General features: G+C 48.1%; 1 protein-coding gene and 1 long non-coding RNA gene across 4 annotated transcripts in view; one reads left to right on the forward strand and one right to left on the reverse strand.

The window, feature by feature from the left end:
- SP2 (Sp2 transcription factor) lies at positions 1-26,503 on the forward strand. 3 transcript variants are annotated; one of them, XM_072938861.1, is made up of 8 exons: positions 12-98; positions 13,608-13,687; positions 14,455-15,429; positions 20,222-20,534; positions 21,038-21,212; positions 21,445-21,638; positions 22,918-23,045; positions 26,379-26,503. In XM_072938861.1, the coding sequence occupies exons 1-7, from the start codon at positions 92-94 to the stop codon at positions 23,016-23,018; spliced, it is 1,845 nt and encodes a 614-aa protein (XP_072794962.1). In that variant the 5' UTR covers positions 12-91; the 3' UTR covers positions 23,019-23,045; positions 26,379-26,503. The 3 variants fall into 3 exon arrangements, with proteins under 3 accessions (XP_006214270.1, XP_072794962.1, XP_015103431.1); XM_006214208.3 differs by lacking the exon at positions 26,379-26,503 and having other exon boundaries at positions 1-98; positions 13,611-13,687; positions 22,918-24,176; XM_015247945.3 differs by lacking the exon at positions 26,379-26,503 and having other exon boundaries at positions 22,918-24,176.
- LOC116283848 (uncharacterized) overlaps positions 700-27,563 on the reverse strand; it is a 30,141-nt gene continuing 3,277 nt past the window's right edge. The window contains exons 3-4 of the long non-coding RNA XR_012059625.1: positions 16,531-16,653; positions 700-877 (exon numbers count right to left, since the gene is read on the reverse strand). This is a non-coding gene — a long non-coding RNA (uncharacterized lncRNA). The remainder of the gene's footprint in view (positions 878-16,530; positions 16,654-27,563) is intronic.

Below are 27,563 nucleotides of genomic sequence, written 5' to 3' on the forward strand. Positions count from 1 at the left end.
GGCGGGCTCCGGGATTGGCGGGCGCTAGGCGGGCGGTGTCAGGCTCTCGGTGGCGGCGGAGGCGGCGGAGGCCAGGGAGGAAGATGTCGTAATGAGCGGTGGGTCCTGGCCGCTGCCGGCGGGGTCTTCCCGGCTCTCAAGGGTCGGGAAGACTGGCAGAGGCCGCAGGGAGGGGGAGCCGGGGCTGGGGGTTCCCCCTTGGGGCCGGGCCTGGCGCCGGGGCCCGGCTCCGGGAGGGGCGGGGAGGGAGGATTCCCGCCCGGAGGAGGAGCGGGGCTGGCCAGCCAGGCGGAGGCACCCGGAAGGGGGCGTTCGACTCCCCGCCCCCTCGGAGCCCGCTGGGCGGGAGGGCGGCGCTTCCGGGGGCTGGCGAGAGAAGCGGGCACCCGTGGCGGGCCTGGCACCCCCTCTGCCCGGTCGTTGGCTTGGAGACGTTGCTTGTGTCTGCTCTGAGGAGGCGGTCGACGCCCTTTGCGCTTGCCCTATGTTCGGGGGACCCTCTTTCACTTAAACTCTAGGTGCCCACAGCGATTCAGGGCTCTCCCGAGTGCAGAAGTGGGCGGGGGAATGCTTGAAATTCCAACGGCGCCAACCATATGGGCACTGCTGGGCGTGGAAGGCAACCTAATTACCAATGTATCCCAGTCGAGGGATGGTGTCAGGACGCGAGGGCACTCCCTAGGCAGATGGCCTCTCGCCTTAGACTGCGGGCAGAAACCTTTTAATATTTCCACTTGCATCCTTGAACCTCCAGCTAGATATCTCCAAGCTCTTAGCATGTGAGACGTTTAAGAACTTGTTGACAGAACTTCAAGCCTGTTGCCTGACATCCTTGGGAGCGGGGCGGACTGCTGACTCCCCAAGGCCAGGAGCAAACCTAAGGGATGACAGAAGAAATAAAACAAAATGGATACCCCATCTCCAAACCCCATTGCTGACTTACGGTTCTCAGCCTCCTTTCCATGCTTCTTGGCTTAGGTTCCTGGTGGCTTTCTAATTTTAGATGAAAAGGAACTGTGTCTTCTCCTCTGGGCAATTGAGAAACCTGTCCTCACTGCATTCCTTGGTTTTGATTCCAGTGTTACTGTCGTGTCTAATTGTTTCTTAATTAGCTTAATCCAGAGGGACTCAGTCTGGCTGTTCTCGGTATACATTCTCCCGAAGTTTTTTTCTTCTTCTGAGGTTACTTCTTGCTCATTTGTTATTTTCTTAGAGAAAGGGAGGGAACAGTCAATAAATCTGCTCTAAGCAGTGAATTGGTCCATGGTCCCCCATTACACAGGTTTCATTGCAGATAGAAGGGTGATGACTGTTGCAAGGTACACTGGTATGCGCGGTCTAAAACTTGCATGCTGTACCCAGAAGGCATTAAGTATCACAGTGGAGGGCTAAGTGTTGAGTTGGTATTTTGGATAAGATTTTTAGGGCTAGAAAGTTTAGGGTATTGGTCACCTCACAGAGAAGCTTTGAAGGGGATGATGGTAGATTCCACACCATAGGAGTAATTTTGAATGGTAATACAAGGAAACCTGTTGTCTGCAATAATGAATATAACTGCAGTGTCTTATTTTGTTTTAAATTCTTGTGTGCAACGAAGGGGGCCAATCTGTCAGACAGCCTATTAGTTGGGCTGATGATGTCAGTGTTCCAATGGCTTCTATAGGCATTAATACCTATTGGAAATGGATTCTTATTGGCTGGGGTGGTTGGTAAGTTTTCTAATTCTGGTTCTTCCACTTGGTTTTACAGAGGTTTAACCTCTTTGTTTAAAAGCAGCAACAATGGGGGGAAAAAGCTAGTCTGACAATTATGAACCCCCTAAGCTAGGCTGCTAAAGACAGTCTTTTTGCCAAGGAGACTCAAGTAGAATTAGTTCATCTTCAGAGCCTCATCTGCTCAGCATAGAGAACTAACTCCAGGAAAAAGCAATTGGCATCACTGTTGACAGCACATAAAGTGGCAGGCTCTTTTCTCTCAGATTCTATGAAGTTTGGGTCTCTGGAGGCTTGTCAGAGAAGAGAAGAAGCTTTAAGAAGATTCTGACAAATGTCTGGCTAAAGGAGCCTTACGGCATAACAGCAGAGAGGGCAGCTCATTTTGATATCTTGGTCTTGAACTTCCTAGTTCTTGTGTTGGTTAATAGCAGCCTTTTGGAGAAGTTGCAAGGTCTATTGTAGCCTAAACAGTTCTTTGCCATAGTTATGTGATAAGTCCTAAGCTTGCTTTAAGCAAGTATTGCCCAATCAGGGCCTTTTTGAAGACATCCTAAGCTTGTTGCAGCTAACTAGTAGACTCTGGTATTGGCTTGGGTTCAGCAACTTCCTAGACCTTGCTCGCCTCCATTTCTATGATGAAATGTAGCCTGTTCTTCTAAGACTCATCTTCATCCCCTCTATTCTCTGTATACACACAAATCAGATGCCTTGCTGCCAAAGATCGAAAAACAGGAGTTATTTTGGAGGAGATGGGCAATGGTCACAGAATGAAAGGTGCAGAGGAACACTGCTTTAAAGGGTTGTGCAAAGCATCAGAAAATGCAGAGCTGCGAGCACGTCTTAAGTTTAAATGATTGCATTGTCCAAACTGAAAGCTTGTAGGCTGCAGACCCAGAGCAAAATCTATTTGGAGAAGCTCCAGTACTTTCTTATTAGTTTATTGGATGATAAGTTTGGAATGTCCCTTTGAGCAGCTTGACTGGATTTGTGAACTTCTTCCCAGGAAGTTCTAAACCAGGACACTTGGCCTCCGTGCTGCACCAAACCAAGGTGGGCTGAGAAATGGATATCAGTATGGGATGCACTTGTTGATGTTTTTGATTTTTCATTTTTGCTTTGTTTTTGTTTGTAGCCACATACAACTCCTCGTGTGACTTCTAGACCTGTTGAAGGAAGGGGAAAAAGCTTTCTTTTTCTTTCTTTCTTCATAGGACCAGCACTTAGATCTGTATATTTCTGAAACATAGTTGAAAGTCTATTTCCGTCTTAAGAACTACTTCCTCCCGATGATCAGATTTTTTTTTTTTTTTTTTTTTTGTCTAGCAGCATTATCTTAGGAGACCCTCAGGGTGGGGAGGTCTCACTTTGCTATCAGTTATCTGAGAGCTGGGCGGAAAGATGAATCAAGTGGGTAAAAACATGGGGCATTACTAACTCAAGGGCACTGTCAGCTTGAGTAGGAAAGAAATTAGAGATTGCTCTTGTGGAGATGCTCCCAGGTGGTACTGGTGGATTTGTTCCAGTTGACAGGATTCAGAAATGGAAAACTGATTTTTCTACTGCCTCATTCGAGGCTGAGAAGAGAGCCCAGGAGCACGCTAAGGCAGTGCTTGCAGGTCTAGGAAGCTCTCTTTCCGGGTGCTCTGAGGCATAGAGCATAGAGGATTGCTTCTCACCAAGATGGGCTTCAAGCTGGCATGCTCAGGAGCAGAGAAGTGTAAAAAGCCCAGTTTTGATGCTTCTCAGTTTACCCTGTGAGCAGCACCAAGCAGTGTTGAGATGTCGACACTGTGTCACAGGAAGAGCATGCTTGCAGACCCAACTCTTTGAATTCTTCCTTTGGCCATCTCATTTTCCTGAGCAGTATGTAGTTTGTTTCAACGTCAGAAATGCATGCTGTCCCTAGCCAGAAGCGCCACCACACTGAGATGCCAGTTTGGCCCTGTGCCGTGACTGAGGCTGTTGGGTGGCGTCTTTCGCCTCTGCCATGCAGTGAAAGTGGCTCAGGAACCAGCAGGCACTGGCCTGCACGCTTCCAAATGTCCTCTTTCTACAGCTTCCTCTTTGGGCTGTTTGTTACTTCTTCTAGGGGACTTGGTGGAATCACAAAACCGCCTTTCAGAGGGTGTAAATAGGGAATAAGAGACAGCAGGCGCGGCTGTGTGATTGGATGTGGAATATTTCTGCCCCTGGCCAGTGTCTAACTGGAAGTCTTCTCAGATTAGCCTCAAAACAGGCCAAAACATTTCCCAGCCAGCGAGAAAGTAAATGGTGAGCCAGCCTTCCCTTCCCAGGGGAAATGAAGTCACCACTCATTTCAGAACCAATCGTAGCCTCATAGCTGTGGATGAATGTGCAGAATGACTCACAAATAAATGTGCCAAAGCAGAGAAAGCGTGTGTTTGTACATAATGATATTCTTTAGGGGGGAGAAAGTGTGTCTTGGTTTCTTTTTTCCTCCTGTTTTCCACAGAATTCTGAGGCCCAGTATTTTCTGTACTGTTTCTGGGACTGCTTCTGTCAGAGTGAAGAGTTTTCACATCATCCCCTGCTGCCTTGTGTCCGCACTCACTTCTCCAGAGTCCCTTCCGGTACAATAGGATGAAACTAGCAGATGACACAGTCACGTTTTCAGGAGCGAGATTTGGGATGGAGACAGAGAAGAGCTATTCAGATAGCAGGTATCCCCATTGTCTTAACGTACCCAGAGAAGGACTTCTCCCCAGGACATGTTAATCGAAAGAAGCATCGAAGTGTGGCGTCCCATGTGTGGTGATGAGATGTGTGCTTTGAGATTTTTGTTTGGGAGAAAGATTGGACTGGACCTTGCTGGCCCCCACACAGGCTCTTGTCCCCACATGAGGTGACTAGCAGGGTTGAGTTCCATCTGGGACTGGATTGGCTGAGCTGACCTGGTGAGTGGATCCCAGCCCAGTGGCAGGATATTGCAAATCTGCAGGTTTTCTCTTTTGGTTCTTAAACTCCATTTAGGCTCCCTGGCTCTGCAGCCTCCAGGATTCATTCATTTATCCATTCAACAAATATTTATGAAGCACCTACTTTGTGCCAGGTTGGGGAGTGGGGTACATCAGTAGGTAAGGCAGAGAGAGGTCCCTGCCTTTAGGGAAGCTTACATCTTAGTGGGAAACAGTAAATAAGTAACTAGTAGATATCAGGCAATGAGAAGTGCTAGGGAGAAAAACCTAATAGAGGATAGGGAGAATGGGAGGGGTGGGTTTGTATAGGGTGGTCGTCAGGGAAGGGAGTTTGGGTAAAACCCTGAAGGAGGGGAGGGATTGAGCTATGCTCAGTCTGGGGTGGGGAGCCTGGGGTTGAGGGTGAGAACTCAGGCAGAGAGAACAGTAGGTGTTAAGGTCTGGGAGAGGGGCCACACCTGGCTTATTCAGGCACAGCAGGGAGGCGGTGTGGCTGAAGCAGTGAGTGAGGGAGAGTAATAGGGGATATGTCAGAGAGGTCACATGGGGCCCTTTTGTGTCACAGTGTGGATTTTAGCTCTTACTTTGAATGGGAAATGGATGTATTGGGGGGGCTCTGGGCAGAGGAGTAACATGATTTCATTTAAGTTTGATGAATCTTCTTCTGAATGAGTGTGAGAATAGACCAGCAAGGACATGGTCAGGAGGCTTTCACAGTTATCCAGGCTAGAGATGACAGGGACCTGACTCTGGGTGAGAACAGGAAGTGGTTGTGAAAGCAGATTCTGAATATATTTTGAAGGTAGAGCCGAAAATGTTTGCTGACAAGTGTAGAGTGGAAAAAAGAAGAGTCAAGGGTGACTCCCAAGGTCTTAGAGTTGAGGATAGAGTTCCATTCATTGCAGTGGGGAATTCTGAAGGAGGCACAGAATTAGGGAGATATCAGGAGCCCTGTTTGGGGCTTGGTAGATTTGAGTTGCTTATTAATTCACCCAAGTGGAGATGTCAGTAGGGAGTCAGAGATACAAGTCTGAAGATATGAGTTTGGGAGTCATCATTGTATGGAATATATATATATATAATTGATTTCTAATGCTATGAGATTGGATGAAATCCCCCAGCAAAAAGGTGTAGACAGAAGAAAAATAAGTCTCAGCTGAGCCCTGGGGCAGCCCAACCATTTAGAATTTGAGAGGAGAAAAGGACCCAGCAAAGGAGTCTTAGAAGAAGCAGCCAGAGGGGTAGGAGGCCCACCTGGAAGCCAAGAGAAGAAAGTGTTTCAAGGAGGAAGAGGCACCAACTGTAGGTCAGCACAGAAGCTGAGGTCTGAGAATTAACCTTCGACTTGGCAACAGGGCGGTCACTAGTGGTGGGAGCAGTTTTTGTGGTGTGGATGGGAGGGGGCCACGTGGTTGGAGCCGGTTCAAGAAAGACTGGCAGAAAACAAACGAGGGACAGCAAGTATGGGTGACTCTTGCAAGGAGTTCTGCTTGAAAAAGAGAGAAATAATGGATGTTAGCTGATGAAGGGAATTTTAACTTCCTGATGAAATTGTGGACACAAATGAGGGTCATGGGCCGAGGCGGGGGTCGAAGTTGGGAGGAGGGAAGACTGGATGGCTCAGTCACATGTCTGGGTGGAGACAAGATCTCCCTTCTTTACCAGCCTTCCTCTTTTGGCCTGGGGCATTCGCCACACCCAGAACTCTTCTCCTTTCATGAAAGTCAATGAAATTCCTCTTACTGTTATATGGTTATTATGATGATTGGCAAGTTGCTTCTCAGAAATGCTCAGAGCAATTTGGAGTCTTTCTAGCTGCTTTCTGCATCCAAGCCCATTTGTCAACTCCCTTTGAGGTGCACGTTTGTTCTCTAGAACTAGCTGTGGCTTGCTTTTCCCTTACCAGCTCTGAATTCTTTCAGGCTAGGCAACTGGAAAAGCCTGGGCTTGGAAACTGTTTAACTGGCTTCAGGCCCAACTGAACTGACCAAAATAGCCAGCAGAAGGACTGTTTGTGTGGAGTGAAATTCCTCTAGAAGAAACACCATAGCAGATGGCCAAGAAAGCCATAGCCAGGATGGTAGGAACCAGGAGGCAAAAAAAGCCCAGCCCAAGACCTGGCTGTGGAGTTTGAGCCAAGTTCCTTCCCAGAGCCCACTGTTGTGATGTTTCTTTGGATCCCTTCTCTCTCATCCCCTTTGTCTCAAGAGTAATATTCTCAAGTGAAAGACCAGTGCAACAGCCAATAGTCTGATGGCCAGGGCTCTGGGGTCCCATCTGAGGCCTCTTCCTGTTATGTGGTGCTCCCTGAGTCAGCCTACGGAAAGACCCCTAGGACAGAGACGCACTCCCTGCCCTGTCAGGGGAGCCATGGGGCACGTACACTGGCACATGGCAGGGACACTTGCCCCCGACTTGTGGGGCGGGCAGGAGGGAAGAGATCAGAAAGGGCTTTCTCTGAGTAAATGAGTTTTAAATGAGCTCTGGAGAAGGACCGGAGTTGGCTAGACAAATGGGAGAGAGTTTGCTTAGGCTCCAAGTGAGAGAGAACGCTTTGTGGTCTGTGGAAGGGCAAAGGGTAAAGTGGGAGAGGTGGGGGGAGGGGCAAATGGTTTTGGTCTTTATAAGGCTATCATAAGATCTTCTGGAAGCTGTTGAAGGATTTAATCAAGGGAATAGCTGGGTGGGACTGACATTTTAAAAGATTCTAAAGACCAAATAGTGTAGGCTGGGAAGCCATTTTGAAGGCTTTGGGCAGTATTTCAGGCTGAGCCGAAGGTGGTTAACACTAGCTTAAGGCAAATGCATAGCAATGAGTATTCTGGAAAGAGGTTTGTATTTAGGAGGTAGAATCATGAGAGGACTTGATGATTGAATGGGAGCGAGGATGGCACTCAGGTTTCCTTATGATTGAACCAAAAGAGAGCCTGGTTTAACCACAAATATTCATTATTCATTCAACCTGCAGGCACTGAAGTGTCGCTGTGCTATGCATTAGGCTTGAGGTAGCAGTTCCAATGAAAATGTACCTGGGCCACCCTTCCAGTATGAGTATGGAAGAGAGACATTAAGCCCATGATTATTTAATGGGTGGTGAGTTCAGAGGGGTTAACCTCATCTCAGGGGGCCTGGACAGCCTCTCTGAGGACATGACATACCTGTTACATAATGGGCTCTCAGCAGATTCTGCTGGGAAGAAACAAAGCTGAGACCAGAAAGGTGAGTAGATGTAAACTAGTGGAGAGAGAAGAAGGGGCTCTAAGCAAGACAAAGGGCAGCGGCAGAGATGGAAGCTCTTAATGGATGTGGAAGGAAGCCCATGGTGGCTGGGGATGAGAAAGCCAGGGAGAGAATGGGCAAAGGGGACAGCTGAGCATTGGAAGTTCTGCGGCCAGCCCAAGTGGAAGGCCCACAGAGGACTGGAGCTACTGGTCTGCCACTTAGAGCCCGGGGCCTCCAGGCCAGATACAGACCTGGGAGTCAGCCTGTGGAAGGTACCTGAAGCCCTGTGAGTGGGCACACTCAGGGAACGGGTGTTGGGTGAGAAAGGTGATGCTGAGGAACAGCAGTATTGAAGGGGTGGCAAAAGAGGAGCCCAAAAAGGGATGAGGGGGCCAGAGAGGTCAGAGAAAATCCATGGAGGTTTGGAGGAGGAGGGGCTGGTCAAAGGGCCAAGAACTGCTGAAGACAGTCTGTTGGGTTTAACAAGGAGGAGGTCCTTGGAGACCAGGACAAGCACAGTATCAGCAGAGACTGGGATGAAAGTCCAAGTGAGCACATGAGAAAGTGCTAGCAGCTTTTCTACTAAGTTTGGCCTGGGAGGGAGGAGGAGTAGGCTGTATGTAGCTGGAGGGTGGAGGTGGAGATGAAAGAACTGTATGTACAGTGAGAGTCTGGACCCTCAGGGGATGCTTTTCCCCTGGTTTGGGGATTAAACTGGCTTCCAGTATGGGGAAAAGGAAAGTCAGGAGTGGTCCCATCAGGCAGTGGACACCCCTTCACCCATGTCTAGAAGCCTTGTTTGATAGCCTTGGAAATTTTCCTGGGAGCCTAAGAGAGCTACTATTGCATGTGTAGTAAATTAGCATAAAACTTCACCAGCCAAGGGACTGTTGGGAAAGTTTTAGCCGACCCAAATTAATGAAAAGTCTGAATAATAGAACTCTGAAGGAAATGCAGTCTTTTCTTCCAAGAATATGCAGTGACCCCACTTACTGATGTTGCTAAATGTAGGTTTCAATTAGCAGATTATAAACTGCTATTAAAAGCAAATGGTACAATTAAAACAGTGGCAGTGGTATTAAACAGTTACCTAACTATGCCAAAGCATCCCTTTGCAGTCTTCATACACTGTTCAGCCTCGCTTTGAATAGTGTAAAGGAAAGCACAATTTATGTCCAAATTACACATTTTAAATGTCAGGCTCCAAATTAATAAGGTTCTAAAGTACCTTTGAAACACCATTGCAGTTTTCATTTCCAAACACCAACTGGAACTGCTTGTCTTTTCCCTTTCATGGTTAATCCCAGGATATCATTTTGCAATGGCAGGGAGATTATTCTCTGTTTTGGTTGCCCAGGTCCACAGCTCAGGGGCCACAAAGCTGTAAGTGTCTTTAGGAGAGATACTTACAAACATTGGTTTGAGGTCTAGAGTATTTCAAGGGCCCGCTGAGGAGGAAAAGGAAACCAACTGAGATCGTGCGAGGCGGTGTGAGTGGAGTGCCAGCCTTCCACGGCTTGCATCAGGGGGTACTCTGCTGTAACTTCCTAACTGGAGAGACACCCAGCCCAGCCTGGTCTCCAGACAGTCCAGGGTGATAATGAGAGCAGAGTGAGAGGGGGAGATGGGAAAGGAAGGTGAGTAAACACTGGGTCAGTTTTCATTTTGTTTGCACTCTGTCCTGTTCTGGTGTCCTCCCTTTTCATAACAGAGATGTCTGAGGGAGAGTCATCCACCATTTTTAGCTAAGCCAACCTGAGCCCAGAGGAGCCTCCTGGGAGAGCCCCTGCCTTCCCTTCCAGCCCTGTCAGCAGCTAACTCCTCTGGGGGTTTTATCAGCAGCATGGCTTGAGAATTATAAAAATCTCACAGATCATCTAGTCCAACTTCCCACCCCATCTAGACATCCTGTCTCTGACAGAGACACACATCCCGCCTCTGGCTAAGTGATTCCAGAGAAGGGAGAACATTACCTCAGGAGGTAACTGATTCCATCTTTTGAAAGTTCTCCCTTCTAATAAACTGGAATCTGCCTTCTTGAAATTTCCACCCTGATATCTTGGTTCTACCACTGAGCCCACAAGGGGAGTTAATACCCTGGTGGGTATCGCTGCTCTGGTTCCGGGTCACAGCATGGCTGCTCTCCTCTGAACAAGCTGCAGTTGAAAATCCTCCTTTCAAAATGCCCCTCAGGACGGAATCTGACACTCCAGATGGGGCCCGAGTGCCAAGCAGACTAGGACTATTATTTTCTTCTTCTCTGATTGAACTTTTGGAAATGCAGCCCAAGATTGCAGTAGCTTTTCTGGCAACCACATCTAGATTCTCATGCTTCCCATTTAACTTTGAGTCAAAACCACTGGGGCTTTTTCACGTGAGAACCATTATTAAGCTCTGTCTTCCTGTCCTATATGCGTGTGATTTTTTTTTTGCCTTAACCCAAGTGCAGTATTTACTCAATCTCAAAGTTTAAACACCATTTATTGATTACCCCCGTGTGCTCAATGTTTTTTCATATTGCCGACGCCTCCCAGAATCCTGTAAGGATGACACTACCTCTGTGTTACAGGTGGGGCAGTGAGGCTGGGAAAGGAATCCCCAGCCATCCCACGGTCTGAATTCTCATTGAGGTCTGGAGCCTCATGCTCTTAAGCCACTGCACATACTGGTTTTTTAAAGATCTCTTTGAACCCTGATACAGACATCCATTGTGTTTACAATCCTCAGTTTTGTGACATCCATAAATTTAACTTGCCTTCTAGGTCTTTTGCATGGTTTCCTAAACTTGGGTGGTGGATAGACTACTTTGAAGCCACGTTTTCCAGCCTCTGGGGCACAAAACCAATTTAGTGAGTCATAGCCAGCATTTAAAAAAAAATGAAATAGAGTAGAAAAAAGGCTATCACATGTAGCAAGGGCAAATTTTGTTTCAGGAAATTCTTATTACATGAGCACAGGACAGGGAAGTGTGTGTGGGTGCGTGTACGCACACTGAGTCTTGATGTAAATTGTTTTTATAAGTGTGGTTCATGGTCCAAAGAGTTTAAACACCACTGCTCTAAAGGGAAAATGTTTTTGAGTCAACTTAGATTGTTTTCATTATAAGGCTGCAACCTTGCTAAATGCACGTAAATCTGTTTATCAACTCATAGATCTAGTTTCTCTAAAATTAATTAAATATCTACAAAAAAGCCAGTAGAATTCTAGTCAGCATCATTCTAGGGGGACAGTGGTTGATTGATCCCAAATCACTGCTATCAGCATAAACCCAGCACAGACTTGACATCCGGGCCCCCATCTGGCTCCTTGAGTTCCACACGCCTACCCTGCAGTGCCTAGTGCCCAGCAACTTGGTCCTCCCAGGCTTCTGAGGAGATGTCATCTCTCCCTTTGCACAGATGTATCATGAATTAGATATGCAGAATTAAGTTGTCTTAATTAGCCCACATAGAGTGGGCCACTTGGTACCAGCAGAGTTGTAAACATACACACAGGCCCAGAAATGTGCAAATCTTGGTTAAGTAAGTCACCCAGCAATCTTTAGTATATGTTCATTTTTAAAAAGATGATCATCACAGTGAAAACACAAGAATAAAACATTCTGGCCAAGAAAGCAAGAGCCTCTGAGGAGAAGCCTGCAGACCCTGGTCCTGGGACTCACCCCTAGTATGAGACCCTGGTTGACCTTGCAGCAGCAAACTCGTCAGGACGGCCTGGATCTCAGCACTTAGGTGGAAGCATGTTCAGCTTAGCCCCCAGACCAGACTGCCATCCTGCCTGCACGTCTTTCCTTCCTTGTTCATAAGAACATTTCAGTCAGATGCCTTATTGTTATAAAATATGTAGTGTATACCATTCTCTTGATGTAGTGGTCCAGAACCCCATTAAAAAAGAAACAGATTTGTTCAGCATGACTTGTTTTTGGCAACCCCATGCTTATTTCTTGTGATCACTGCGTCCTTACCTCACTAATTGTAGTGCTGTTTAGTCATTTTTTCTAGGATTTTGCTCAGGATCAGTGTCTGTAATAGTTCAGGATCTACCTATGTGATTTTGCCCAGAGCTGCCCTCTGGCTCCTCACACAGTTTGCAAGTGTGCCTACAAAGTGTCTTCCCATTCCCGAGTGCAATTTCTGTGGCCTTATGGCCTGGAAACCATTTAAGGCATTGGTGAGCACCTGTCCTGGGCTGCAGGTCCCCCTTTACCTTTTCTTTACTTTTTCCCATTTAAGAATCATTCTCCCGAATAGATAAACAAGATTATACTGTATAGCACAGGGAAATATGTACAAGATCTTGTGGTAGCTCACAGCGGAAAAAAATGCAATAATGAGTATATGTGTATTCATGTATAACTGAAAAATTGTGCTCTACACTGGAAATTGACACATTGTAAAATGACTATAATTCAATAAAAAAATGTTAAAAAAAAAAAAAAGAATCATTCTCCCAAAGAGAGAAGCCAGAGACCAGCCAAAATGTGGGTGGTTCCACCTTCCCCCTGACCTCTGTCTATTCTCTTCTCTCCAGATGCCCATCAGGGGCTCCATGCCTGAGCCACTGCCTCTTTGAGTCTCTGAATAATATCCTTCTTGTTTCTGTACTTTCTGAAACCTACTTTCCAAAGGTCTAAGATACAAGTCTGACTCTCTGCCGGTGTTCTTTTTCTTAGTAATTTATAAAGTATAACATGGCTTAGATTCTTTCCCCCCAAATTCTCCTGATTTCCATTTTACTTATCTTGTATTCTTTTAGATCAGACTTAATTTAAGTTCAGGGTAGAGATTCCCTTCATTACTTCCTCAACGTTCTTTATTTTCCTTTATTTAAAACGAAAGTACAATAGAGTGTATTCATTGTGGGCAAAATGAGAAAATACAGAAAAACAAGGGGAAAAAAGTGAAGCAAAAATCTACCACCAGGAGATTATGGCTTTTTGCATTTTAGCTTTTTTTTTAAGACTTTATCCTGCTATATTCATATATAGAAATATATGTACATTTAAGCAAAAATGGGATTTATTATATTTTCATTCTTCTCATTATATTCAGTTATTAGCTGTCCTAGTCTCGGTGATACCTGTGGGATCATGCATCTTGTCATGTGTAAAACTGTAAATTCATTTAAAGCAATTACCCATATGTTGACACACGAGCCATTGCACCTTTGTGGTGAAGGCTGAGTAGAAAGCACTCAAGACTTTTGCATGGAGTGGGTGTGTCCTCCTTGCCAGGGATTCTAGCCCAGTGATGCTTCTCTCCCAGGCTGGCTTGGCATCTGGCTACAGCAGGAGTGAGCAAGAAGCCTGGGTCAGAGCTACAGGATTAGCTGGGGGCTCCCCCACCCACCGTACAGTCTAGCTAGGGAGAGTCAGCAGTGCCCACCAGAGAGGGCTCCATTAGATGGCACAGCTTGGTGACTGCTACTCTATACAGTTTTAGTATAGTCTCACTGTTCTCCTAGACTTTATGATGGCTGGAGGGGACAGTCCAGTGGAGACAGGACCAGCTGTCCTTGCAGCCCTTGATGGCTGAGTCTGCGGAGAGAAGAAGGTCGTCTACTGAAAAAGTTGTAGGGTAGCTAACCTTGAGTGGGGAAGTGTAGGGAAAGGTTATTAACCTCTCTTGGGGAAGCAGCAGCAAATAAGGCAAAAAGGAAATCTGAGGCAAAAGGACTTGGGTTCCTTTGGTTCTTTTGGGGCATCATGGGTCTTACTCCATCTCTTTTCTTCCAGCAGATCCACAGACCAGCATGGCTGCCACTGCCGCTGTCAGTCCCAGTGACTACCTTCAGCCTGCCGCCTCTACCACCCAGGCAAGTAGGCAGTGTGTTCTGAGGGTTGGGGGCTGCATCGGCCTGGAAGGGCTCACTGCAGCTGACATTAACCCACAACTGAAACTGTCCTGGCTCACTCTGCTTACACAGAGGAGGGTTCAGTTTTCCACTTTTTCTGAACTAAAAAATGAAGGGCCATTTACCTAAAGGGCCACAGTTGGGTCAGGGGGAAAAGCAGGATGAAACTCAAGGGCCCTTCCACTAGACCCTGCTGGCCATAAAAGGAAAACAGAGGCTGTGACCCCACAGACCAGAGGCTCTTTCCTTGTAACTTGGAAAGAGCAGCCCTGCCGAGTCAGAAAAGTCACGTCCCAAGCACTGGAAAACACTTTTCCAGAGAGCTTATTCTTCCTGTTCCCCTCCCTTTCTCTGTCCCTCCCTCCCTTCCTCAGTGCTTCCTCAGTTGATGTTGTGGGCTACCAGAGCTCCGTCTACGAGCTGAAAGTGATTCTACATCCCCTTTAGAAACAAGGCTGGTGGTCAGCTCAGGCTGTTAGTTCACCCTGTCAGAGGATGCTTCTGGGGAGTTCCTTCCTGAGAAAGACATTTCCCACCCTTTCCCCCTTAATTACTCAGTGGAGAAACCAGCGGGGAAGGAGAGACAGGGGCCACTGCAGGGGGAGTATGCTGGCTCCCTGCCTGCCAGGTGAGGAGGAGCCTGCCAAGAGGAGAGGCTCCCAAAGGGCGGGGGTGCTGGGCAGCAGGCCCTCACGTCTCACTCTGCGTCTCCGCTTGGTGTTTTGCAGGACTCCCAGCCATCTCCCTTAGCCCTGCTTGCCGCAACATGTAGCAAAATTGGCCCTCCAGCTGTTGAAGCTGCAGTGACGCCTCCTGCTCCCCCCCAGCCCACACCACGGAAGCTCGTCCCTATTAAACCCGCCCCTCTCCCTCTCAGTCCCGGCAAGAATAGCTTTGGAATCTTGTCCTCCAAAGGAAACATACTTCAGATTCAGGGGTCACAACTGAGTGCGTCCTATCCCGGGGGGCAGCTGGTGTTCGCTATCCAGAATCCCACCATGATCAACAAGGGGTCCCGAGCGAATGCCAGCATCCAGTACCAGGCGGTCCCTCAGATTCAGGCCAGCAGTTCCCAGACCATCCAGGTACAGCCCAATCTCACCAACCAGATCCAGATCATCCCTGGCACCAACCAAGCCATCATCACCCCCTCACCATCCAGTCACAAGCCTGTCCCCATCAAGCCAGCCCCTGTCCAGAAGTCAAGTACGACCACCACCCCTGTGCAGAGCGGGGCCAATGTGGTAAAGCTGACAGGTGGGGGTGGCAACGTGACACTTACTCTGCCTGTCAACAACCTCGTGAACACCAGCGACACCGGGGCCCCCACTCAGCTCCTTGCGGAGAGCCCCCCTGCCCCACTGTCCAAGACTAACAAGAAAGCCAGGAAGAAGAGTCTTCCTGCCTCCCAGCCCCCTGTGGCTGTGGCTGAGCAGGTGGAGACGGTGCTGATCGAGACCACTGCGGACAACATCATCCAGGCAGGAAACAACCTGCTCATCGTTCAGAGCCCTGGTGGGGGCCAGCCAGCCGTGGTCCAGCAGGTCCAGGTGGTGCCCCCCAAGGCCGAGCAGCAGCAGGTGGTGCAGATCCCCCAGCAGGCCCTGCGGGTGGTGCAGGCGGCGTCCGCCACGCTCCCCACCGTCCCCCAGAAGCCCTCCCAGAACTTTCAGATCCAGGCTGCCGAGCCGTCGCCTACTCAGGTACCACGCGCACCCTCCGCACGCGCCTCCCTCTCCTCCTCAGCTCTGCCGCTCCATTCCCCTCGGCTTGCTTTCCTCGATGATGCTGGTGCGTCTCCCAGTCTGACCTGAGTGTTGGGAGTCAGTCGTTTGCAGTGGTCAGTGTCCTTTGGGGTGGGTAGTAAATGGCCATTTCTGCCAATTCAAAAGTGGGGTACCACTTATCTTTAGAAATCAGATGCAGCATACCTGTATGCCTATATTTTGGAAACCTCTACGGGAGACTTTTAGTGGGGCCATAGGTAGGGGGTGGATATATACTTTTTAATAATAAAGTTTATTTTTTATTCTAGAATTACATACCCAGAATGGTAGCAGGAATGAAAAAATTCCAGTCAGAACCATAGAATTTGATGTAAAGTAAGAAAATTAATGAGAAAAATGCTGATCATTGTTAATGACAAGAAAAAAAAAAAAACAGGAAGAAGCAGCCTAGCTTTATAGAAGGAACATTTAGGCGAGATTCATCTGGGATGCTAACTTTAACAAGAACTTCCTATTTTTGGCATTTATTAAGGTGCTGTAATACTCAGATTCATTTGGCTCTGCAAGGCAGGTTTTATGCTTTGTGTGAGCCTAGTAAAGGCCGGAGATTGGGCCCATGCTGCAGAGGGAGGGCCTGGAACTCAGAGGAGTTGTCAAACATCCAGATCCCATAGAGCACAAATGACAAGAGCCAGGATCCAACTCAGATTTCTGGCCTCTACTTTTTCTCTTATTCCACCTGGGCTCATTGTGTCTTACATGTGGAAGGGGCTACAACTAAAATTGTACAAGGATTTTTTTTTTAATATTAAAAAACAGCTCCTGCCATGGAATTTATAATCCAGGTGTCTGTAGAGAGAACCGAGGCATCAGAGTGAGTGACAGCAGGGAGCTGTGCAGTCTTCTGGCAGAAGTGCCCTTGAATTTGAGCTGTGGACGTGGAAGTCATGCACGAGAAAATCTGAGGCCTGCCCTCAAATGCCTCCTTCCTCTGGCATATTACATACCGCCAGCTGATTTTCCATGAATCCTTTAATTTGTTACAACATGTGTGATAGGTTCCCTTATCAGACCTACCTTAATGGTGCAGGACTGAGGTGATACCCGCTCAGGTGCCACATCCTCCGCAGTGCCTCCTCTCCCTTCTTTGATGTCCCAGGTCTTGAGACTGATGGAGGCAGGGCTTAAAATCAGGTCTTCCTAAGGAAATAATCAGACATACATAGAAAGATTTAGCAACATTATTTTTTAATGATATCCTGAGGTACAGTCTATTATCTAACTAAAACCCTATTAGCTGTAGATCTAGGCTGTTTCCAGTCTTATCATTAAATCCTAAAAGCGGCTCAAAGGATACACACATTTTAAAAATGTATTATACTCTGTACCAGAGAGACTGGCAATCCACAGCCCTGAGGTCAAATCTGGCCTTCTATCTGTTTTTGTAAATAAAGTGTAACTGGAACAGAGAAATGCCCATTTATGCGGCTTTTGGACCACAAGGCAGAGGCCTCAAGACCCGCATAGCCTAAGACATTTACTATCTGCTCTTTACTGAAAAAGTGTTTTGACCCCTGTTCTATATGGTGAAAAGAAAATGTTCTAGTAACAGAAACTTCAGATACGCAGAAAATAGCAACGATTTGCAAAAGTGGCATGTATCTGAAAACTGGGGATGAGATGCGTATTTATTAAGAGATAACACAGCCCTAAATAATCCAGGGATTAAAAATAACCCCAATCAAAATCACAGCAGGATTTTTTTTAAACAAGTAACTTTTTTCCCCTGCATCATGAGTGTAAGTTGCCACCATGCCCCCAATTTTTTTGAATGTTTTATAGAAAGTGTGTAATTCTTACATGCAAGGAGGACATTCTACATAACAGTGCAACCATCAAACAGCGGAAATTAGCCAAGAAGCATATAACGTCTAATTCAGAGACCCCATTCAGTTCTCACACTCGCCCCAGTAATTTCCTTTGTGGCAAAAGGATCTCATCCAGTGTCATGCATTGCACTTAATTGTCACATCTCCTTAGTCTGTTTTGACCTGGAATAGTCTGAGTCTTCACTTGAAGTTCATGACCTTGACACTTAGAATGCTACGTGCCTTTGTAGGAAGTTCCTCAATTTAAGTTTGTGTGGTGTTTCCTCATGACTGCATGCAAGTTTTTTTTGCAGAAATATCACAGAAGTGATGCTGTGTTCTCACTGCATCCTAAAAGGGGGTGCGTGATTTTGACTTGTCTCATTACTGGTGATGATTAAAGTGATATTTGGCAGATTTCTGCCCCATAAAGTTACTTTGTTCTCTTTGTAATGGATTAGTATTTTGTAGGGAGATATTTTCTGTGTAAATAACTCATTCTGTTGCTGAAAGATCGGCCCCGTTCCTGACAAGCCAAATAACCCAGACACAAGGTCTTGGAGCTTAGAAGAAAAGAGGCAATTTTATTGCTTTGCCGGGCAAAGGGGACTCCCAGCAGGCTAGTGCCTTCAAAACTGTGAATCCACCTTGGGGATGGGGTGGAGAGGGGTTATATAGCCATAGCTCAAACAATAAAGCATTGATAACAAGCAACAGAATCATTTTCTCATCAGAAGACTTAGAATGGCGACATGATGCCTCCAGGTGACCAATTCTATAGAGGCCAACAATTAGATCTCTTTATCTCTTTAAGCACTCAAGGTGTGGTCTTCTTGGTAATTCAGGCTATTTTGTAAAGTTTAAGTCCTGTGACCTTCTCCCTGGAGATTGACTCAGAGACTAAGCCATGATTATGGCTTTTGATTACTGGAATAAAGTAGAAACAGTAAGATCAATAGCTTTAGTTTTAACAATGGAGCTGGAACTGTGAGTAGCAACCGGGTCAGCCAGGTCAGTTGACCGTTTTAAGGGCAAGCATAGGAATAAGCAATCTGTTAGCCTAAGTGCGGCCATTTTATTAATCCTCCTTCAATTCCTCATCAGACTTTTGCCTACTTGTTTTAGTATCTTTTACTGTGATAGAAATTTTTTAAATTAATTTTTTATTTTAGAATAAGTTTATATTTACAGAAAAGTTGCAAAGGTAGTACAGAGGGTCTTACACCTCTCACCTGGGATCCACACCCTGCGCCACCTTGTTAAACATCTTGTATTACTGGGGTTCATGTGTCCCTAAGAAACTGACATTGGCACATTACTGTTCTCTAAACTCCAGACTTGATTGGACGTCACCAGTTTTCTATTCATGTCCTCTTTCTGTTCCCAGATCTGGTCCAAATACCATATTGCACTCAGTGGGCATGTCTCCCCAGGTCCCTCTGGTCGGATAACTTCTCGGTCTTTGTTTTCCATGATCTTGACAGTATAGAGACACATTGGTCAGGTATCCTATAAAATATCCTCCAGTCTGGGATTATGGGTTTTGGAAAGACTACCACAGAGGTGAAATGCCCCTTCACGTCGCATTACACGAGGGAAACATGATGTCCACACAACATCCCTGGTGACATAACGTCCCTGATGTTAACTGTCATCACTTGGTTAAGGTGGTGTTTGCCAAGTTTCTTCATTTATCAAGTTGTTACTTTTCCCTTTCTTGATTCTTTGGAAGCAAGTTGCTAAGTCTCCCATCTTCAGGGGTGGGAGTGGGGACAAGAATTAAGCTCTGTATCCTGGAAGGGAAAACATCTACGTAATATTTTTTGGAAATCTTCTGTAAGGAAGATTTGCTTCTTCTCCATTTATTTATTTATTCAATCACTTATTTATATCAGAAGGGACTCATGTATATTTATTTTATACTCAGGGTTACAATCCAATACTGTGTTATTTATTTTGTTGCTCACGTTGTTCCAGCTTTGGCCACTTGAGCTTTCAGGTTGGCTCTTGTACCCCTTTTGACACATTCCCATCTCTCCCTTTTTTTTTTTTTCTTATCAGCTTTATTGAGTTATTCACATACCATGAAATTTACCCTTTTAAAGTGCACAGCATAGTGAGTGGGCTTTAGCATATTCACAGAGTTATGCAACCATCACCACTATCTAATTTTAGAACATTTTCATCCCTCAAAAAGACCCCTTTAGTGGTCATTGCTCATTTCACCCTCACCTCAACCCCTGGCAACCACGAATCCATTTTCCATCTCTATAGATTTGCCTATTCTGGACATTTCATGTAAATGGGTGATCTTTCGCAGTTGGCTTCTTTCACTTAGTATACTGTTTTCTAGGTTCATCCGTGCTGTGGCATGTGTCAGTCTCTGGCTCTAACATGCAGATTTTTAAGGCTTTGGATACACATTCCCAGACTTCTCCCCAGCAAGCCTAGACCACGTCACACCCTGATGTGACAACACGCCCCTCTTTCTCTGCTTTCTCACCAACAAAGCGTTATATTTTATTTTTCCATCATTGCCAATCTGAATTGTGAGTCCTAAAGGCTGTTTTCATTTGTTTGATGAGCATTCACAGTGTATCTTCTGTGAGGTCATCATATAGCTTCCTTCTAATTCTTCAATTCAGAGATTTGGCATTATATTTTACCATGCTAAGTAAATTACGTGTTTTGTTTCCAATCAACAGTCAACATTTGTTGGTTTAGTACAGGGACACCATCACCCCTTTTTGTTGAGCGTAGGTTTGGGCTAGTTGGAGAAGACTTGGGTGGACGAGAGGCACTCCCACTTCTCACCTGGGCATCGAGGTGACACTACATTGAAGGGTGGCGGAGCCAGGTCTCTCCGGAAGCACTGACTTTTCCTCTCTCACCCCTCCCAGGTCTACATCCGTACGCCTTCAGGTGAGGTACAAACGGTCCTTGTCCAGGACAGCCCCCCAGCGACAGCTGCAACCACCTCTACCACCACGTGTAGCAGCCCTGCGTCCCGTGCTGCCCATCTGAGTGGGACCGGCAAAAAGCACTCGGCTGCGATTCTCCGGAAAGAGCGTCCCCTGCCAAAGATTGCACCTGCTGGGAGCATCATCAGCCTGAATGCAGCTCAGCTGGCAGCGGCGGCCCAGGCCATGCAGACCATCAACATCAATGGTGTCCAGGTGCAGGGCGTCCCTGTCACCATCACCAACACTGGCGGTGAGGGAAGGCCCCCGGGCCAGGGCGTGGGCAGTGTGCCTGTGCACCCCGGACACGGGAACTGCGGGCCAGCCTGGGATTCCCAGTTACAACAGTGAGGCTATGCCTGACGGCTGCCTGGTCCCTTCCAGCTTAAAAGCATGTCCACTTAGCCCTTGCAGTAGCCCCGTGAGATAGTTTAAGACACGTGTTGACCTTACCTATACTCAGGAAAATTCTCCAACTAACATATAATTCAGAATAGTTTGGTGCAGACCAAAGATGAGTCTATTTTTTCATCTGTAAAGGGGGTGACAGTTCCTATTTCACGGGGTTAGGAAGGTTACATGTGTTAATACATTTAAGCTCTCTAAGATGGTGCCTGGCACATAGCAAGTTCTCAAAAATATTAGCTACTATGATTTTCATCCTTACCACATGCAGAAAGGAAGAAGGGAGTCAGGCTCCCTCCTCTGCCCTTTTGGGCTTCCTCACTCTGGACTGTGCCCTCCTCCTCCCCACAGGGCAGCAGCAGCTGACGGTACAGAATGTTTCTGGGAACAACCTGACCATCAGTGGGCTGAGCCCCACCCAGATCCAGCTGCAGATGGAACAGGCCCTGGCTGGAGAGGCCCAGCCCGGGGAGAAGCGGCGCCGCATGGCCTGCACATGTCCCAACTGCAAGGACGGGGACAAGAGGTAATTCAAGGAGAAGGGCCAGGTGGCCAACCTGGCATATGCTCTGTGCCCCAGGCACTGCCTGGGATGGAGAGGGGACAAGGTAGCGGCTCCATGCCACCTGGCCTCCTCCCCCTTCTGGTGCTCTCTGACCTCACCCCACATCCTCTCTCCATCCTGTTGTGCCCCCTCTTCTGCCTCCTCGCTCTCTCTGCTTCCCATTCCCTCCACCCACCCTCAACCCAACTCCCAGGTCCGGAGAACAGGGCAAGAAGAAGCATGTGTGCCACATCCCCGACTGCGGCAAGACTTTCCGTAAGACGTCCCTGCTGCGGGCTCACGTGCGCCTGCACACCGGAGAGCGGCCCTTTGTCTGCAACTGGTTCTTCTGTGGGAAGAGGTTCACGCGGAGTGACGAACTCCAGCGGCACGCCCGCACCCACACAGGTCTGCTCCCCCGACCCTGCCGCACCCTGCAGCACCCTCTGGCCCACATGGGCCTGCTCCTCGCTCCCACCCCTACCTGCGCCTGCACCCACCCGGGTCTGCTCCCAGCCTCTCCGCCACCCCCACTCCACTGTCTCAGGACATTGATTCTTGGCCCTGCCAATGAACTATCTCCCTGAGCAAGAGCTATAGACTGTCTTCTTGGGGTGCAGAATTACCCAGGAAATTCTCTCAGGCCGTTCCTTTATTGCATTCCTTTACTGCTCCCAAAGTGAGCTCGCTTGCATGGCCCAGCCTTGATGACTTCTGCCATCGCCACAGTTATTTACGTAACAAACCCTGCCAATTGTGTGCCGGGCACTGTGCTACACGTTTTACCAATTAACTCATTTAATCCTCATAACGATTCTCTGGGAAGGGGACTCTGATTATGCTCATTTTACAGAGGCATGGAGGGGGCCAGGTCACACAGCTAGTGACTGGTGGTACTGGGTGCAACCCAGGCCCTCTGGCTCCCAAGTTCACATACTTAATCACCGTCCCACATTGCCTTTCTACTATTATTTACCAAATGATTTTCCGTAAATCATTTCACTGTTTTTAATCATTGATGTCCAATACAGTATTATTTTTGACATCACAGGCTTGAGATCATAGTTTAATGCTTTAATGTACTAGCAAATAAATACAAAACTATAAAATAGAAAAATCTTCCTCCGTCTACCACCTGAGATTGTCTTGGCCTCTCCAGTGGCCCACGGCACATGCTATGGGAACTGCTCTGCTATGGCCAGTGCCCCCAGTGAGCAGACCCTTGTCCTGGGGACACAAGACCCAGAGCTCCGGCTGGTATGGCGGGGAAGGTCATGTCCACTCCCTGCCGGCTAAAGAGTAAAAAGAGCAGCTGACCTGGCCCCATGGGTGTGGTTCGTGCTAAGTTAGTTCTCAGGCTGGCAGGTGTGATGGGGAGGACGTTGAGTCAGAGGGACAAAGATCAGAAGAAGCAGGTGAAAGCCTACACCAGAAGCGTCCCGGGTGCGGGAACAGGAGTGCGGTGTTTGGGGGGGGGCAAGGGATGGACAGAGTGGGCTGGGAAGTGCTGTGGGGGGTTTGCAGGGGTGGGAATGGAGAAAGGTTCAGATCAGTAGACCATGGGGAGCAATCGTGTGAGCAGATGACATGGCCTCACGGGTGCCCCTCACACACGTGCCTCCTTTTTCGGGGCTGGGACAGTCTGGGCTCGTGGGCTGTGGGAGTGACCGGCATCTCCTCTTCCCAGGGGACAAACGCTTCGAGTGTGCCCAGTGTCAGAAGCGATTCATGAGGAGTGACCACCTCACCAAGCATTACAAGACACACCTGGTCACGAAGAACTTGTAAGGCCAACTGAGGCGGGAGGCCCCACAGGTGCAGACCCCCGCCTGTGTCCTGCCTGGGCCCCTAGCAGAAAGGAGGCCCACGGCTGCCATTGGCCCCCCCTTGGCCCCCTCTCCTGTTCTGCGACTGTCCCCACAGGAAGGGGCTCTGCTGCCCCACACTCTCCTCCTTCTGAAGCCCCTTGGCTATGCCCTGGCCCCCCTCTCACCAGAAGCTCCCGGCCTGCCCAGACCGCGGACACTGGCCGTGCCCAATGAGACGTTCTAAACCAGGACGAGTGGGAACCCTTATTTCCAAAGGAAAAACATGAATTTCACTCCGTCGAGGAGCAAAGTGAGCCCCCCCCAACTCCCCTCTCCCAACACTGCCGGAGTCGCATCGTGCCATGCCCCTCCCTCCCCTGCACCTCCCTGGCCCCACCAGCCACTGCGGCCGCCCCTGTACCCAGGGCCCCGCTGGCATCCAGCCCCACCTCCGGAGAGGCTCCAGAGGCCGCCTCTACTCCACATGCCCAGCCCCGCCAGTTCTCCTCCAGCACATTCCAACTTTCTATTGAAAAAGGAAAGCTACCCACGGACTCCCTGATTTCCCCCTTTTTCTATGGAGAACGTTGCCTTATACTCTACTTCCGATGATGAACACTGTGTATTGTGTGTGCTTTAAAGAAATTTTATTTAATTGCTCCCTTCTTTCTGTCCTTTGTTACTCACCTCCCCCATGCCTGCTTTCATTTTAGGGTTTTGGGGGGCAATGATGAGCATATGAATTTTTTTCTCACTCAGCAGTTCTCTTTTCTAAGTGACACAGCATTTCAACTCAGATCTGGATTCAGATAAAACATCTTCCCATCCTGAACCTCGTCCCTCTCCCCCTCATCTCCCCCACCCCAGCCAGCCCAAGCTCTACTTGTGTACAGTGTATATTGTATAATAGACAGTTGTGTCTACTACATGTTTAAAAACATATTGCTTGTTATTTTTGAGGCTTTTAAATTAAACAAAAATCCAACTTTATTTTTAGTTGTAACTGCTTGAGGTATGTTTTATGAATTAAGTGACAGATTTGTTATCCTTTATTAACGATGTACTTTGTTGGTCAGCACTGGGCTGACAAAAATTTTTTCTTGCTAATAAATTTAGTTGCCTGAGGCAAAGTCTGCAACGTAGCAGTGCAGCTTCCTTTTGTCTTTTCCCTTGAAGAGCCCAGAGACGGGACTCCAGAGGAGGGAGCCCTGGTCTCTTGGAGCAACTCACACTTGCCCTCCTGACCTTGGCAAATCCAGGCTACAGCTTGAAAGGGCCTCAGCCACATGGACCTCATGGCGTTGGCACAGGCCCCCAGAGCACCTGAGTGGGACCTCAGCGGACAGGGCCTGGTACAGGCATTCCTGCTTTGTTCTTCTCTAAGCCAGTTTTGCCCAGATCAAAGCAGGCATACTCTGCCCATAGACTCAAGTCAACAGCAGTGCCTTCCTTACCGGCAAGTGAATTCCTCCATTCAACTCTCCAACCCCTGGAGGAGGGCTTAGGCCTCATAGCCTGTTAGTAAGATGCTTGGGAGAGAAATCCAAAGGGATCTCACCTCAGTCACTTCCAGAGGGGTAAAGAGTCTGGAGAAATCACAATTCCCAAGATCCCTGTACAAGGTGGAGGGCCAGGCTGGAACCCAACCCTACTCAAGAGAGAACCCTGGCCACAGATGGTTTTTCTTCTCTCCCCTCACCCCAGCACCCCAGGGAGGGTAGCTGGCCGATTGTGGTTTTAGCAAGTGCTGCAGATTTGAAATTTTGGCAGGGATATTTTGAGGGGCAGAGCTATTAGGAGGTCAGGGGTTGTGATGTTACGCAGGTTGAGATTAGAGCTAGCTCAGTACCTGTATTTAAGCCTAGCAGGGGCCCCACAAGCATCTGGGCTAAAGGGAGAGGTGAGTTGTTCTCAAGCATATAGAGAACAGTGTGTGCTTTTCTTCTAACGCCGCCTCTTAATCAGCCTCAAAAGGACACAGCCAGCGTGGCTGTTCTGTGCAGGAGTGGCAAGGCTTGTCTGGAGCCATCCATCCCCTTACTCTGTTTCATTCTCACCAGCCGCCTGTGTTTTTGCAAGCAAACAGCTTTTCCTTAGGGCTGGTCCACCCTCACATCAGCTGAAGAAATAAAAGGGAGATGGATCTTGGGTGGGTCATGGGTTCTCTGCCCCCAATACTTCTTTGTTAACAGGCAAGGAGACCCGTCCTAGCCATATTTAAGCCCTTTGGGTGATACCAGACCAACTACTGAATCTACCCTGACATGGAAGTCTCTTAACTAGCCCAGCAGCCCTACATCTCAGTGCTGCACTGGCAGGAGGAGGAAGACGGGTATATTTAGCCACTCTTCATGCATGGATTGTGTGGCTAGAACACTGTCTTGCTGTGTTCTGGATCGGGATTGGTGGAGAGGAGGGAATATTAACAACTGACCTCTTCCTGCCACATGTTCCTGACTGGCTTTGCTCCCAGGAGCAAAGAACTGTCCTTTGCTGGGAGCTGATTCTAAGTCATGTGCTTTATGCTTCAAGTGCAGAAACTGACCTGACTCTTTGGCATCCTTTGGAAATGAGATGCCAGACCCCAGCAGGCAGGACAGTATGCTGGCACTCGGGATTTCCCTTCTCCAGTGAGACACACGGCTTCAAAGGTTATGCCTGACCATCTCTGCCTCCCCGGGGGTGCCTGAGTTAGAAAGGGAGTGGGAGAATGTATTGTGCCTTGCACGAAAGAATGGAGAGACCTTTTGGCAAATTAACCCTCATCTGCTTTAATCCATCTTTTATTTACTTGAGAGTTGCAGGGGGCAGGGACTGTTGACAGTGTGATGCAGCCCAAACTCACCCAAGGCCAGAGGTCTCCCCAGGACACCTGGTCGGCCCTGGTTGAAAGCCTGGGGCAGGCCACCCCAGCAGCTCCAGAGTAGGAACCACAAAGCCAGAGTTCCCTTCTCCCACCCCTCCCTCTCCAGGGTCCTGTACACCAAGGTCATCTCCCTCACCACCCACTCCTATCTGCTCAGTGATGCTCAAAGATGCGACTCATCCATCCCAGATACTAGGATTACAAACCTGAAAGAAAAGGAGGCTGAGGAAGATCCCCCTCTCCTGAAGGCACTTCCAGGCAAAGTACTTTTTTTCTCCCTTAACTAGAAAATAAAGCTCAGCCTTCCTTCAAACTGTAATAGAAAAGAACAGATCTGACTGCGTATTAGATCTGTTCCTTTGGCTTTAATCGTGTCCCCTGTTTTCTAGGCTTAGTCTTGCTAGCTCTGCACTCATATAAAGATAACAAATTGCAGAATAGAGAATAACATTTGTTTCATTGGTGGTTTTACAGGAGCACCATGAGCTGGCCCACGTGGACAGCTGCAAGTACAGAATTCCTACACCAAGAAGTTTGCAACAATCAACCACACCCCCTCCCCTATTTTTTCTATAAAAGGAGCCTGTATTCTGACTGTATTCTGAGGATGCTTCTCCATCCTCTTGGTCTGCCCACTTTCTGAATAAAGTCACTACTCCTTGCCTCAATACCTCCTCTCCTGATTTACTAGCCTGTCGTGTGGCAAGCAGAACGAGTTTGGACTCAGTAACAAAACTGCTTAGTCCACCTTGACAATCACATTTGGAGGGCCCTTTGAGGCCCCACACTTGAGTTTAATGATGGAAAGCACCCGCAGCATCTCAGGCCCCTGGACCCATGAGGGGCTTGTGGCTGATGGAATGTGGCTGAGGTCTCTGGGGTGGTGGAGCCTAGGGAACCTAACTTGGGGGTCAGACACTGCCTTGGGACAGAGACCTCTTGTGACCTGACCAAGGTCTTTGGGGCTGGGATGAAGCTACTAAAGGAACTGCAATAATCTCAGGACAGGTGACAGCTAGATTTCCTAGTGAAGGGGTCCTCAGGGAGTAATGCACAGGACGTGAGCCTGGGAGGATGGACTAAAGAACAGAGGTGTGGGTGAAGAGAAAGCAAAGCATGGAGGGGGAGGCAAAGAATCAGGACTTGGAGAGGAACATCGAATACCTGTTCATAGGGATCTTGGGCAAGAGGAAATGAAAAATGACCACAGGTCAGGCCAAACGGATCAACCCGAATTTCTCAAATGCAGCAAAGCAGCCACCAGGTCATATCCTTTGGGTCATCTGAGAACCCATCAGGCCTCCTCCTTCTGCCGGTGGCCCACTCTCTGATTAGCCAGTGCCAGGACTAAGACTGATGCTCTAGTAGCTCATTCAGCCTTGGAAAGCCTAACATCCCTCCGGCCAGCCTGCTCCCACCAGGTGCCAAAAACCCTGAGCCCCACTCACCAGGTATAGAGAAGCTTAAGAAAAGCAGTTTATGCATAAACATCTCAGACGAGAATTTCCTAGCTGGAATTTTGAGAAGCCAGAGAAACTAAGTAGTTCCTCCCACGAAGGCGCTTCTAATGGGGAACATATATGAAAACGACGAGACATATTTGAGAAGCAATCTGTGAACACATACAAAGGATCGTGTGAGGGGTTGACCACACGACCA

Source organism: Vicugna pacos, chromosome 16 (assembly GCF_048564905.1).
Source record: "Vicugna pacos chromosome 16, VicPac4, whole genome shotgun sequence".
NCBI classification, from domain to species: Eukaryota; Metazoa; Chordata; class Mammalia; order Artiodactyla; family Camelidae; genus Vicugna; species Vicugna pacos.

Bases quoted from the DNA above. Each gene is read 5' to 3' on its own strand.
- SP2 (XM_072938861.1), top strand. The intron at 15,430-20,221 runs GTACCACGCGCA...CACCCCTCCCAG, and splicing joins CCGAGCCGTCGCCTACTCAG to GTCTACATCCGTACGCCTTC. The intron at 20,535-21,037 runs GTGAGGGAAGGC...TCCTCCCCACAG, and splicing joins CACCATCACCAACACTGGCG to GGCAGCAGCAGCTGACGGTA.